We start from the raw sequence: 15,653 nt of genomic DNA, 5'->3' as shown, positions 1-15,653 counted from the left end.
AGACATTAAATATTTTGGTCCCTTTATAATATTCCCTAATATAGACACACACTCACACACAGACATAGACAGAGAAGGAGAGACTAGGGTCAATTTTGATAGCAGCCAATTAACCTACCAATATGTTTTTTGGAGTGTGGGAGGAAACCGGAGCACCCGGAGGAAACCCACGCTAACACGGGGAGAACATACAAACTCTACACAGATAAGGCTTGGTCGGGAATTGAACTCATGACCTCAGTGCTGTGGGGCAGAAGTGCTGACTATTAGACCACTATGTAAAAGTGACACTTTATTCATGACTTGTCGATTACTTGATTTTTTAAAAACCTGAAAACTTTATGAATTTAATTTACAATCAATAATTAGAACATTTAAATATGAAATACATTTTCATGAATATTTATCCATATATTGATTATAATTTATAATAATATATTCATGCTAATATTATTCATGCTATTTTTTATTATTTCTCTGATAGATGGAGTTATAAAATTGGATTCTAAAAAATCATGTGCAAATAACCTTTTTTTGATCTGATTATCTGATTTCAGGATTCTAGTGACAGCAATATGTATTGTTTATTAATTATCAATTGATTATGTGAAAACTTACTCGGTATTTCTATTGAGAAATAAAGGTTAATGTTTAAAGAAATCACAAAGATCTTGGTTTATCTATTATGACATTTATTCAAACACTGTAGTTGTAGATCTCCTGAATGTAAGCTTCTTAATAAAGAAAAAAGATCCATTTCCTAAGACTCTGTTTAATTAAGACTAATGTTCTTTTAGGTACAATAGGTCCAGACTGAAGCAGAACTAAATGTTAATGAATAAAGTATGTATTCTATATTATTAGCTTTTCAATACATGTTTAAGTTACCTGTAAGATCCTCTATGACCTTGACTACAATATCCACTGGACCACCAAAGGTTGTCGTTGCAGAATCAGATGGTGTATGTTCATAGCTCAGAAGATCTTTCAGCTCTAAATTAGTAAAGCTAAACTTTGAATAACCATTTATCTGTAGTTGTAAATAAAAGTGATACAACATAGTATTAATAAAATGCAGTCATTACAGTATTATAAAAACAATATACAACAACATTTTAACATTTCTCCACCTAAAAATTAAAAGTATATAAATGCTTGTGGGCAGCATATACTATGTGGTATAATGTACCCCATACTGTAAATTATAAGATATTAGGAGTCAAGGAGAACCATGGCTAAATAATCCAATCCTATCCATGGATTTTTAAGGTGACTATTTGTAATAATATACTGTAGGAGGTAATTACTTCCTCATAATACACAGGTTTGAATTTACAAAGAAAGACACATGCACATAAATAAAGCAGCAAATTGACACACAAACACATAGAACACACAAGCAAGACATGCATACGCATACTAACACAAATGTAAACTGCCATAGACACATTTTTACACAGGAAATGTTTTATTTTTAGTTTATTTATTCTCTTTTTAAACTTTATACCCTTACCTCTCCACCACAATACACTGACCCACATGCATTTCAGTTCATGGACAGATAGAGTCACTAGCCTCATCCCATTTCTTTGAACCTCTATGGTATGTAAAACGCTCACATACTGCTGAGGTTAGCTTCAGATAAAATGGCAAACAACTGTTGCATCCACTGACAACAAATGTCACATGACTGATAGGAACAGGTACCAATAGAGTATAATCTACACAGTTCATACAGAAGGTACAGTAAAGACAATGGATATATTCCTTTGCTGTGTATTATAATGAAGCATTACTCTTCAACTCCAAAGACATACTTGTAGGTTAATTGACTTCTGAAGAAATTACCCTCAGTGTGCATGTGTATGTGTGTGCCCGTGTGGTAAGGAATGTAGACTACAAGCTCCACTGGAGCAGGGACTGATGTGGACGATCAAACGGTTATTTATATAGCACTTACATATTAAGCAGTGTTTTACAAATAAAGAAAAAACCTTTATTCAATGAAAAACCATTGAATAGATTACGCAAAAACGTGGCCCACTGTATATATGATGTTTTGTGAACTTGTGCAACTATTTCTGTGTGCATGTGCCTTTATTTGTGAGAAGCACATGGATAGGCACATCAAAATGGCAGTGTCTGCGAGTGGTGAAAACAAGTGCATCTTAATAGGAGGGCGGTGCTCCTAATTAAAAATGCAAAAATTAGATTTCATTTTACAGGAAAAGTTAATTTGAGGGAAATGAAGAGTTAGAGTTAGCACATGTGTACACATGCACACAAAAAATATTCAAACACACAAAAGCATACTTGTCTACTTTCTAAATGTAGTGGGGGCAAGTGGGCGTGTGGGGAGCGTGGTCCGCAGATTTTCATCACTAAACATGGGGGGCCATGATGACGCGCTAATCGTGTCACTAAACACCGCCCCCCATTCACTTTATAGGACAGGCCGAGATCCGGGAGGTTGCTCTGCTTTCCTGGGAGTGTGGGAGCACTCTCAGAAATTCGGGAGTCTCCGGGACATTCTGGGTGAGTAGGCAACTATGCACAAAAGAGAAACATGCAATAAAGACAATACCTATTTCTTCTCAGTTTCATGATTAATTCAAGATATAAAAAGACTGGAATAAGCAATATTTTAAAAGAAAAGTTGGCAATAAATGGATTATTGTGGAAATGTTTTAATGCATTTAAATCTCTTCTCAAACCCCCCTACCACAAGCCCCGCCGACTACTATCAGTGCACAAGATCTTGCTTCCTACTTCAAGGACAAGATTAGAAAGATCCGCTGTGCAATTGTATCTTCTTCCTCAACAACATGCTCAATTACTTCCCTGCACCCTCTGGAGCTTTCTATTAATTTGATCCCACAAATGAAGATGAAGTATCTATCTACTCTTTTTTCATCTTCCTACTATACTACCTGTTCTCTTGATCCTATACCCTCACAAATGAGTTGATAACGGTCTTCTGTGCTTATCCCAACCTTAATTAAAATCTTAATCTCTTCCTCTACTAGTATATTTCCATCATTATTCAAGCACACAGGGATTAATCTTATTCTAAAATAACCCCACATTTCTGACCCAAACTCTTTCAAATTATCGTCCCCTCTCTCAGCTCCCATGCCCCTCCAGGCTTCTTGAGAGAATTGTCTACACTCGTCTCACACTTGCAGTTGAAGTGCATGGACTAAGGCAGGGGTCGGCAACCCCCCTCACACAGCTCCCTGCATACTGGCACGCCGTACAGCTGTCATTTCATCTCATTTCGCCGACACTGAACTGCAGCACATGCGCAGCAGTTCAGCTCATCTCGCTGACAGTGAACTCCTCCTGAGTACCATTACGGAATGAATCACTCATGCAAGAGGTAAATTGCATATACATTTGGCTAATGTTTATTTAATTTATGTGTGGCTTAAAATTATTTGCAGGCACTTTGTGAGGCATAACATTCAATGGGCAGCACGGTGGCTAAGTGGTTAGCACTTTTGCCCCACAGCACTGGGGTCATAAGTTCTTTTCCCGACCATGGCCTTATCTGTGAGGAGTTTGTATGTTCTCCCCGTGCTTGCGTGGGTTTCCTCCGGGTGCTCCGGTTTCCTCCCACACTCCAAAAACATACTGGTAGGTTAATTGGCTGCTAACAAACTGACCCCAGTCTGTCTGTCTGTGTCTGTGTGTGTGTTAGGTAATTTTGACTGTAAGCCCCAATGGGGCAGGGACTGATGTGAGTGAGTTCTCTGTACAATTAGCTGTGGAATTAGTGGCGCTATATAAATAAATGGTAATAATAATAATACTAATAATGGGGGCATTTATGTGTGGCTTAAAATTATTTGGAGGCACTTTGTGAGGCATAGCATTCAATGTGGACATTCATGTGTGGTTTAACATTCATTGGGGGCATTACTGTGGCTTATTGTGAATTGGGGGCATTACTGTGGCATAAAATGAACTGTGGACATTACTGTGGCATACTGTGAAATGGGTCACTGTGGCATAATATGAACTGGGGGCACAACTATATGCAATGATATGAACTTGGGGCATTACTGTGGCGTAATATGTTTTGGGGGCACGACTACGTGACATAATATGAACTGGGGGCTCTACTATGTGGCATAATATGAATTGGAGGCACAAGTATGTGGTATATGAATTGGGGTCATAACTATGAGGCATGATATGGATTGTGGGCACAACTATATGGCATAATATAAATTGAGGACAATACTATGGCATAATATGAATTGAGAATACTGGCATAATTTGTTGGCCCCATCACTATTAATATTGTGATATAAAATAAGATATATGTGTGTGTACATATATATATATATATATATATATATATATATATATATATATATATATATATATATATATATACATACACATAAATACATACACACGCAGCTGGCACACCTGGGCTTGACTAGATTTTAGCCGACACAATGATAGAGAAGGTTTGCCTACCCCTGGACTAAGGATATCAGTGATTTGATTAGTGCTAAATCTAAAAGGCCATTACTCACTTCTAATTCTTCTGAATCTCTTTGCTGCTTTTGTCACTGTTGACCACTCTCTTCTCAAACAAATGCTATAATCCCTATCTAATCGCTCTTTAAGTGTTCATTTCTCTGGATCAACCTCTTCTCGGATTCCTTTATTAGTCAGAGTAACACAATACACAGTCCTCTGCTCCTCTCTTTCTACACTACTTCTCTTGGAAAATTAATAATCACTGTTGGATTTCAATATCTTCTCTATGTAGATGATATCTCTTACTCAGTTTAAACTTATATTAGATATTACACCTAGAGGTGAACCACATTTTCAAAATAGTCATACAAAATCTATTTCTGCATGTGGGCGCCAAGTTTTTTTTTTACCCCAGGTGTTTGGATCAGTCATCCACCCAACATTTTTGTTCAATCCGGTGTTCTCCATTATTATGTGCTGACAACACCCCAGAGAAGAATGACTAGACACCATTGTCATCCCAGCTCTATTAACAGACTTTGAATTGTGTCAAAACGTGACATTTACAATTCAGTGTGGAATGATGCAGCTAAAGTGGAACTCAAACATTGTATTACCGAAACTTCTCACCTCATGAGAAAATCAATTAGTAAAAAAGTTCGTTCATCTCTGCTTGCACCCTATCTGAACATGACTTGGATAATACATGTAATGTGTTATGACGATAAATGCAAGTTTAAACTGCGCAGAGAGTCTACTTAACAACCACAGTGCTACACTTCTGTGCAGAGGCTTTTCAACTGACTTTAGCGAGTGCTGCTACTACTAATTTTTAGGAGGAGAGCCCCAATAAGAGCGTTTACTGTATTATACACAGTTGTAATGAACAAGTATACGTACCTCAAAATGTTTGGTGATGTTTTTTTTTCTCAGATAAATTGCTGTATTCAATAAGGTAACAGACAGCTTTCCTTTTACAGGCATTCCATAGGTATATCTACAATTCATTACAAACATCACAATCACAAAAAAATCCTGAGTTCATTAAAGAAATGTCAACATATTGCTACAGTACAGATATGGATCTTTGCAAATCATGAAAAGGATTAAATAATAAAATGAATGGAGTGGTGCTGTGTGTGTACTCTTAGACCATCTCCGTTAAGGACAGTCGCTTCTTGGCTGGACCTAGAGCTAGTGCCTGTTACTTTTCACCACTCCTCATTCAATGTACAAGAAATCTCCAACACTGTGGTAGTGTTACATTGATTATCCCCTGCTGCTGGAGCAGCTGTTCCCATTCATTTAGTACTCAAACCAGAGTGTTCTCCATTCTCCCCTGCACAGGGTTTACTGACTGTAGCGCATGTTATGTGGAGTATCGTTTTCTCCGCAGAATTTATTTTTTTGCTGATCAGCTTAATTACCTCTATTTTGCCTGTTGGCAAAACATTTGCTGCCAATCCTAAATGGTAATATAGATGATCAACATCTGTATTAAATTAGACATCTCACTGTGATTGTGAAACTATCGAAAGAGAAGTTTACATATTTGATCATTATTAGAAGGATAAAAGATAATAAAAAATGTTGTAGCTTTTTGGTATTCTATTTAAATTATTACATTAAAATTGATACAATGAACTGCTAATAATGTAATCGTATTTGTAAACGAGCACCCACTCAGAAACAAGGGAAAGCTTGTGTTAGCTATAGCAGCGTTGTGCAACGGCACAAACCTTCTGCAAAGTGACTGTAGCCTGGAATGTTACAACCGCCTGCAGACTGCATATAAATTAAATGCAAACATAGCACCTGTCTCCCCATCTTTATGATCAATTTGCTACCTTATAGTAGAAAATAATGTCCCTATGTGTCCAAACAGCACGGCTGTAACAAAGATGCAAAGCAATCTAGTTGCTCTTTGTGCTCTGCATGCTTTAATATTAATAAGCAGCTCTTCTTTTCGACTGTCAGAGTAGGTGTCTGTCTGGGAAACAGGTATTTCAGGGAAAAGTGTGAGTGTCAGTTTCCATGAAATGCAGCCCTGTGACCATTTACAATGCAATATTTGAACCGGTATGTAAGCAGCCCTCATGACCAGTGCTCAGGGGCAGGTTGGGCTGGAGGGAAGGGAGGCATCTGCCCTCCGGGCCGGTGTCAGAGTGGGCCACCTGCGTTTTATTTCCATTAAAATATTCCTAACAGGCTGCTGAGGTAACCCTTGCCCCCCCAGCCTAAAATTTTCCACCATCCCTGACTAGTACTGTATACAATGCAGCACTGCATTGTGTATATAATGTAGCCTCGTTACTAAAATACTCTCAAATGTACTCAGAAAACAATGCAGTTCACAGTCAATACTAAGTACACTCCTGTTACCAGTCAAAGTACAGCCAATATACCGTTCAGCTACCATATTAAGTTTATAATTCAGCACTGTGATTAGAAAGCAATGCAGCCCCCATGAGAGTACACTGTATTCTGGGAACCTTAAACAAAAATAGTTATCACTTATGAAAAATGAGTTACTGAAATATTTTGTCATAACTGGTCATTGCTTATTTAATTGCCTTTAATATATTTTGTTAAAATGCCAGTGACAATGTGCATACATATATCTCAGAGTCCTAGTGAGTAACAGGATTGCTTTGCATTTTCTACTGGAAATCTTAAGCTCAGAATACTTCTTTTCACACAGTTAAACTCCTGAGGTATCTTTATTAACCAGATTAGTGGAACTCAAGAGTGTAACTATAGCCATAGCAACCTGTGGAACTGCTAGAGGGCCCAGCAGAATAGCAGGCTCAGGACAGGGAGAAACATATGTCTGTAAAGACCCCCTCAGCCTAACTGCAATTAGAGCCAGCAGCTACAAAGGATAAAGGAATGCTTCACCTATGTCATATTGCTACAAATGTAAGGTATTAAGCAGTTGTCAGCATGGGGTGGGGAGCATAATGGTAGTAATTGAGCACCACTGAGGCAGGACTTGAAGGAGCAGGGGCATCTGCAACATATTGTTATGGGGCCCAGAATGCCTAATTATGCCTCTAGTGGAAATAAACACAAAGAACCGGTTTACTGCACTTTGCACATAAAATAAAGACCCAGATGTGATGACAGATAAATCTCCATGGCATATGTGTGTCATTATTTGTTGTTTAAAAAAAAGGGCTGTTTTTAGATGAGCAAGATGTGTCATGTGTCCTTGCTCCCACTACTCTCATGTGCCACCACTTCATGTCTCTCCTCAGCTGGCATCTAGGAGGAGTACCATGCTTGGGCTTTTGTGCATATCCAATTGCTTGAAAGTTCACGCACATAAACATTATGCAAGTTGTTATTGGCTGACAGGCAGGAACAAGCATCCCAGTAGTCTTGTTTTGCAAATAGAAGCTTTGTATACTGCAAGTGGTGAGCTCACTAATTGCCAGTTTTAATCATTCACCAGTCAGCATGATTGACAAATGTGAAGACTTACAAAGGAAAAATATAGAACTTACTTTGCTGTGACAGTGCCTTCTAACAACTCATTCTTTATCGAATGATGTGAGGGTGTGGTAAGGGAGACTTCAAACTTGGGTAAAACTATAGTACAGAAAAAAGAAAATATGACAATATAAACAATTTAGAATATTTATACCAGTGTATCTACAGCATACGGCATATGTCTTTTATTTTATAAGTGTGTATCATATAAATATATTTCTGAGATATGTGAGCGATTTGAGTTTTTTTATTAGCTTTGTTTGCAGAGAATAAGATTCGAAAACAATACTGATAAAATATACTTACCGTATTGGGTTACCGTAAAGGTTTGATAATAAAGCTGATACTATAAAAAGAAAAATTAAATAGAAAAAAATTACTTTTCAATATTATAGTGCAGTCACCTTATCTAGACTTTGTGCTGAGTATCATCATAATCAGCTATTTATATAGCACTACTAATTCTGCAGTGCTTTACAGATATTCACTCACATCAGTCCCTGCCCTATTGGAGCTTACAGTCTAAATTACCTAACATACGCACCAGCTCCTCCCTTGCATATCTCCCGGCATCACTGGGGCACGGTAGGGCTTGCACTTAATATATCAAATATTAAATTGTAAAATAGCTTCAGATCCTGCCACAATCAATCTTATGTAGTGTTTTTATTAATAGACAAAAGACTCAATTTCTGGTGAGCCTGCAGGGTATGCAGAGCTGTGTGATTATATATAAATATTGTATTACAGGATTAAAAAAGTAAAGGATTCCTCTACTCTGCAAACCCTGCAGGCTCACCAGAAATGGAGTCTTTGGTCTGTTAATAAAAACACTACATAAGATTGCTTGTGGCCAGTATCTGGTTTCACCCTGTAGCCCAATGACAAATTATATAAATGTCTAGTGGCGTGTGTTAGTCTATCTGTGTGTGTGTGGAAAAAATAAAACCAAGCTGCAGCGCCACCTGCTGGGCGGAGTTATACACTGACCTACTAAATTCTTAGTGTGTGTGGAAAAAAATAAATCAGAAAGGGCTGAAATTTGGTATACTAAGATGTTTTTAATTTGTTAATTTAATTTGTTAATTGTTAAAAGTGTTTATAAAGATTTAAAAAAAATATATATATATTTCTTGAAGGAGAAGTGACAGTTGGGAGTGGTTGGTGGTTGAGGCCTGGGCTATGGCCCAAATGCATGACAAGAACCTTTTTAACACCTTAAGTAGCTTGATTTGACTAGAATGCATGAGTATCATGCACGGGTTAACTTGTGTATATATATATATATATATATATATATATATATATATATATATATATATATATATATATACACACACACATTTATTTTTTTTTCCTGAAATGAGACACGACCCGAGGAAGGCTACACTTTTTTACGATTTTTGACACACCAAGTTGAAAAGGTTAGCCATCACTGATCTAGGACCTGCCCTACCCCAACTGTAAATCTGTCTCCACATTTTAAATGTACCTCCTCCTCCAATGCAACATGGTTTTGCCAAGGTGCAAAGTTACTCTTTTTTTACTTTGCTCTCCTTAATGACTCAGACCCTATAATTCCACAGACTCTATACCCTTTAAAGATTACACACAATGGTTTTTTTTTTTTTAAAAAAAAAAAAAGTAGTGCTATTGATAAATTGAGTTGAAAATGTACTTTAAAAAAGGTATTTAACAAATTCAAGCTAACCATCCAATCACTTCTCAGAGTTTCACATCTGCTACCAATTGTTCACATTTTGGAAAAGGTGTGCGCCTTCACATTTTCCATCCAGTTATGACTTTTGCCAATTATTTTAACTTGAATTCAACCTTATCCATGAAGCAAATGCAGCTGGAGTCTTGATTGTTTTGCTTTAATGTCTTTTGATGTACACTATCAACCATAACAAAATAAAAATGTCCCATTTTGTTCTTTTTTAATCTATGTCACTCGACATTCTATCTGCTTTACGTAATGCTAAATATATCTTCCCTGCTGATTTACATTCATTTGTGCACCCCATATTATTTGGCTTATTAATCCTCTAACCAATTAAGAAACAAAAATAAGTATTTAAGAAAAAAAAAGTATGTTTTCCATTAAGGTTTAAAGAGGGCATGCAACAGATGTAGGAAAAAAGACACATTCTGGTTATTATTAAGCTTGTTTTCAAAATAGCTAACCAAGAGAAATGGAAATCCCAAAGTTAATTTACAAGTGTCTGAGATATGTAACTGATGCAAGTACTAGTTTATACAGTCTTAGCAAGTCGATGAAAAACTGAAAACGTGTACTTTTCCTAAAATGAAAATACAAGTAACAAAAACAAAAAAACTAGCCACCTTTAAACGATCTGCAACAAAAAAAAAAAAAAAAAGCAAACTTTCAACACTCTGTAGTGCCTTAAGTTGGCTTTGTCAGTTAGCTTACCTACTGTTTGCAGCCATGATTATAACCCATACATGCTCTATGCCACAGTTTGTAAATCCCAGGAGCCTGATTGACTTCAGGGGGTATATTTACTAATCTGCAGATTTGAAAAAGTAGAGATGTTGCCTATAGCATCCAATCAGCTTATAGCTGTCATTTTGTAGAATGTACTAAATAAATGATAACTACAATCTGATTGGTTGCTATAGGCAACATCACCACTTTTTCAAACCCACAGTCTAGTAAATATACCCCCTGAAGGGAGTAATTTTTTATACATATAGAATAACTTTTATGAGCCATTTCTCCCAATAGATGCACATATTCACCAACTTCTTAAGATACCTTGCTGGCTCCTAGATTTCACTGACTTCTGAATTATGTATTACTTTGTCGACATCATCTATGTTAGTAAATAAACATTCAGCACATGCATGCTGAAACACTTATCAAAGTGAGATTTTGAAAGGTTCAAATTTTTTTTTAAAAAAAAAGCACTTTATATATACTATTATGCCTCTGACTTTCCTGGAGCTTAGAAAGACAATAATTCACACCTTCGTAAAGTATGCTTACATGTGAAATCCAGTAACCTCTCCTAGCTTGAGCACAAAAATCTGCTTCTATACTTCTAATTGGGTCTTGATGGCAATTTGAAACCAAGGTACTAACTACAATCATGTAACAGGAATAGCTGCACATAAAATAAGCAATCACCACACCTAGTCAACACCATTCACAAAAGTACACCCAATGCAAACTGCAAAACACCCCTTCTGCACATGTGCACCTCAGAGCCCGTGCCTCCTCTCCACGCTGAGGAGCAGCCTACACAAAGCTAAATGTGTGCCTCAGTGTGTGGCGAGACAGATCATTGTTGCACTGTGCTAAGAAGTAAATGTCACATCAAAGTCTTTGTATACCAAAAATACTGCTCTGTTCCGCCTAGTTTATGGCTTAAAATAATCATGAGAGTGAGGGGTATGCTTTTATGTGCCGTGTGTGTGTGTGTGTGTGTAGCTCTATATTAGATTGCTCTGAGTGCACTTACAAATGCACTTTTCCACAAAAAGTGTGTGTCAGGTGCGCTTGCCACCTGTAATAGAATAGTCCCCATAAATAACAAGCCAGTAAGTATACCACCCAACTGTAATCCTCATTCAGACCCAGCACAGGACATCCTGGGCTGGTTTATATTATAATAGAGAGATCATGAGCATTAGAAGTCGCCCTGCCATAGTGAAACCTAGCCTCCAAAAATAGCATGCACTCTACTTACCCAGAGGTTACCAGCCCCACACTGTGCTGGGGCTCTTCCTGCCCCCCATGGGCTGTAGGTGCTGGACTAATTAACAAGATTGGGACTCCCTGAGTAGCAACTTTGTCACCCCAGTGGTTCCGGAATAATGGACCCCAGCTTATTTTACCAAAAGAGTAAAAAAATAATTGTATTTTTAGCAATTATAAATTAAAATCTTTTTTTCTTTATTGATCCATTGTAGCTCAAAAGAAAAAAGATCCTAATCCACACATTACAAATGACCAAAACAAAATGATCAAAACCACATAAAGTGTCGGATACATTGCAGTCGGTGAATGGGAGTCTTGAGGCTCCCAGCTTTGATAATCTTATTGTGGTTGTTCGTAGTGAATTGGTAGGTCATTTTTATGGGGATTGTAAACAGATTTTTTTACCCAATTAGACAACAATGTTTTTTTATTTTGTATTTAATAGAGTGGTGAATAAGGATTTTGAAGATCTGTTTATTTAACTACATTTTATTTAAAAGATTGTATTTTTTATTTTTTTAACCAATGTCCTTTATATTAGGACCGCTCAGGTGACAACAATGCCACTGCAGAGGTCCCAATCTAGTTAATTACCACAACCCAGGGCAGTGGGGAGAAGCACTAGTCCGTTTCGGCACTGGTATCCTCTTGCAGGAGAGTCATGCTGTTTTTTGCACCAGGACTGCTGTAACCACATACCTATTATCTACCTTGTATAGTAGTTGAGGATCTTTGGAGGGACTTGCCACCTAATTTTAATTATTTTTATTTTTACTACACAGTGAACTGTCTGTTGGCAGTGTTTTAATACTGCACCAGCTCTGAGCTGGTGCAGTATTAAAGTCCAGAGAGGTAACGGACGTGCATGGCAAGTATAAGGCCTCTAATTTGTTGTAACTTGTATTTGTTATACACAATGAAAACCGTAAAGAACTGAAAGAACATGGGGACTGATTCATTAAGGATCTTAAATGAAGAGGATTCTTATTTTAGTCTCCTGGACAAAACCATATTACTTTGCAAGGGGTGCAAATGAGTGTTCTGTTTTGCACATAAGTGAAATACTGACTGTTTTTTCATGTAGCACACAAATACTTGATAGCTTATTTGTACACTGAAATTGAAAGTTGATATTTGTGTGCTACATGAAAAAACAGGCAGTATTTAACTTATGTGCAAAACAGAACACTAATTTGCACCCCTTGCATTGTAACATGGTTTTGTTCAAGAGACTGAAATAAGAATCCTCTTCATTTAAGATCCTTAATGAATCAGGCCCATGGTTACCAACTGGTTCAATTATACAAAGGATATCTTTGATTGCAGAAAATACTGAAAATCTGCCTAGTAGTGACATTTGAGGGCAATACGTTGGAGCTCTGTTATTATTTGAAAATCAATGCAAAAAAAAAATCATTGTAAAGTCAAGTTAGTGAAGTGGGCACTTTTAAGGGAGCTACATTAAACCACTTGTTTATACCGTATATCTTCTGTATTATAGTGAAAAACAATACAGTAGCAGACAATGGCAAAATACAGTAGTAAAGGGTCAACAGCCAAGAATGCTTGATCTTCTAAAAGGTATTTCCTGTTGGCTTGGCAAATGCATAGATAAAAGGTTATTGATGGGGTTCACTGTAGCATCTGTCTGTAATAAATACTAACATCCTATAGGATAAAGAAATGCGAAAAAATCAGCAAAGGCGTTTTTGGTGAACAAGCTTCTCTATTGACATAGTGCTGCTTTATAAATCTAACTTTATAAGTTTGCATTTGCTGCCATCTGGTGTACAAAAATAAAATGTTAAACACCAGTATGTAAAGGATTAACATTTGTTTCCATGTTACTTGTCCCTCTGGTACCAGTCCCTTTCGTAGTGATTAGTATATTATTTTTTTTCTTGAAAGTATTAATATGTATCTATATACACTAAATAATATTTAAGTACTTCTTAAGAGATTAACATCTTTGGTATCCATTTGTCTGAATAAAGCCTTTCCAGTGCAAATCTGATGAAGCTAAAACAAAAAGAAATTACATCTTATTTCAAAACAAATGTACTTAGTGCTGTTGCAAATTTTGAGTCAAACATTGCATGTTATTAGGTATATTGTTACGTGCAAACATTTAATTTACTCACCATTAGTTATATCTGTCCATATGTAAAAAAATACAGATTTTCATTGATTAACATCACATTTTTTCATAATAACCTCCCCTTCCCAAATATCAGTATTAAGAGAATCCCAAGTCTGATGCCAGGGACCTCTTCTGTTTGGGAGATACTCACCCCTGCCTGCCAAACACTGGTGCCATTGATTCTTTTGCCACCAATGACAGGAGAGTTATGAAATTCTGCACTTGTTGAGTGTCCAAATCATCAACTGCTGACATTTCATGCACTTATATGTTAGATTTTCAACATTCTCCTACCATCTGCAGAAGAATCAACCATTAAAGTGTCAGAGGGGTGAACTTTTAATTATTATTTTTAACACTTTGTTTAATTGCTTTGTTTAGGTGTACACCCTCCCCCAACCATCTTCCTTCTGGTGCACCTAAATTGGTGAAACGGTTTATAACTATATGCAGACATTTAAAATGTTATCTGCAAGGAAAAGAAGGTGTAACAGACTTCAACACCTCCCTTCCCAAGTCTGACGACTGTTGGCGGAAATGCCAGCGGCCTCCCAGCAGGGTTCTGGTTGGGAGGGCAGAGTTAGAAAACAGGCCTCATCCCCTTATTATGGGTACTACAAAGCAGCAGCAACCATGCTAGTAGCTAGTAGTGCTAGAAGAATTCTGAAGACCTGAAAACAATTCCGGGCTGTAACCCCAGAATTTCCCTAAACCTAATAGAGGCAAACTCAGTTGCAAAGTGGCATAACACCCCACGGACAAAGTCCTGGATGTAAATCTGGGAGATCTAGGGATATTTAAAAGAGCATCCCTACAACTTGCCATCACTCCAGAAACTTACTTGTAAAGGTTCTGGGACTTAGCCAAGGTAGTCATATAACTCAGTTTGCCAACCAGTAGCGTAAATTTTAGTGATATGGGTGGATGGAGTTGCTGCCCAGACCTGGAAATGTACCTATTTTGCTGGGAAATATTCTACCACTTGTGCACACCAGAGCTAAAGGAATGGGTGGTGGTTCAGAGCCTTTCAATAAGGGAGAAGCTACATGTTAGCAGGCCAACATGTGGCTGTAAGAAATGCCTGTTCAGCAGCAACCAGCACAAAAGGACTGCTCACTGCTCACCAATCCACCCCCAAGCAAGTATCCACATACTCAAGTGCTCCTAACCTGCCACCGTTCCATCCTCTCAGGAGCTCTAACTGGAGAAAAATTGCAATGGATGCAAGAAAACCTGATTATGTAGTATCTCAGAGCCTAGGCCCACCAGACTCATGCCACCAGAGTCCAGGAGCCCGACTTGCTTGCCTGACCTATACAGTTGAGGTAATTATTATTAGTATTAATATCTTTAATTTATAAAGTTCCAACATATTACTACTGTGGCTGGATCACTTATAAATAACTTCTGGTATAAATTTATTTAAAGGAAATAGCGCAGGGCGCTTATTAATATAATTGCGCATGCACATATTTTTGATATTGTGTATATTTTGGTAAGGGAAATCTTTCATTTCTGAGGGAGAAAATTCTTTTTTTTCTGTTTTAGCTTTTATGGAGGAAATGCCTTATTACTGATGTATATATCTGATACAATAAGCCTTTGTTTTGAAAACCTTTTGTATATCTTGGTGTAAGAAAATGTCTTGTTTGGGGTGTACAACTTTTTCTGGAGAATTCTTTTATTTGGAGGAAATGTGTATTCTGCAACTGTTGGAAGAAAGGACTCATGCTAATCTCATGCTAATTAGACCTTTTGATGTGCGAGGGTCATAGGAAGATGCAATTAGGCTTGCTGTTCACT

At 37.2% G+C, this 15,653-nt stretch overlaps 1 protein-coding gene across 2 annotated transcripts in view; it reads right to left on the bottom strand.

The window, feature by feature from the left end:
* Positions 1-15,653, bottom strand: part of LOC142144143 (CD109 antigen-like) — a 155,126-nt gene that overhangs the window by 113,754 nt on the left and 25,719 nt on the right. For both annotated transcript variants that reach the window (XM_075202633.1, XM_075202635.1), the window contains 4 exons: positions 8,293-8,332; positions 8,001-8,085; positions 5,395-5,491; positions 889-1,030 (listed from right to left, as the gene is read on the bottom strand). In XM_075202633.1, the coding sequence (XP_075058734.1) occupies positions 889-1,030; positions 5,395-5,491; positions 8,001-8,085; positions 8,293-8,332 (364 nt within the window). The remainder of the gene's footprint in view (positions 1-888; positions 1,031-5,394; positions 5,492-8,000; positions 8,086-8,292; positions 8,333-15,653) is intronic.

The sequence above is a fragment of the Mixophyes fleayi genome, chromosome 3 (assembly GCF_038048845.1).
Source record: "Mixophyes fleayi isolate aMixFle1 chromosome 3, aMixFle1.hap1, whole genome shotgun sequence".
Taxonomy (NCBI): domain Eukaryota; kingdom Metazoa; phylum Chordata; class Amphibia; order Anura; family Limnodynastidae; genus Mixophyes; species Mixophyes fleayi.
Note: the sequence above shows the minus strand (reverse complement) of the source record. Positions and strands in the feature narration are given on the sequence as shown.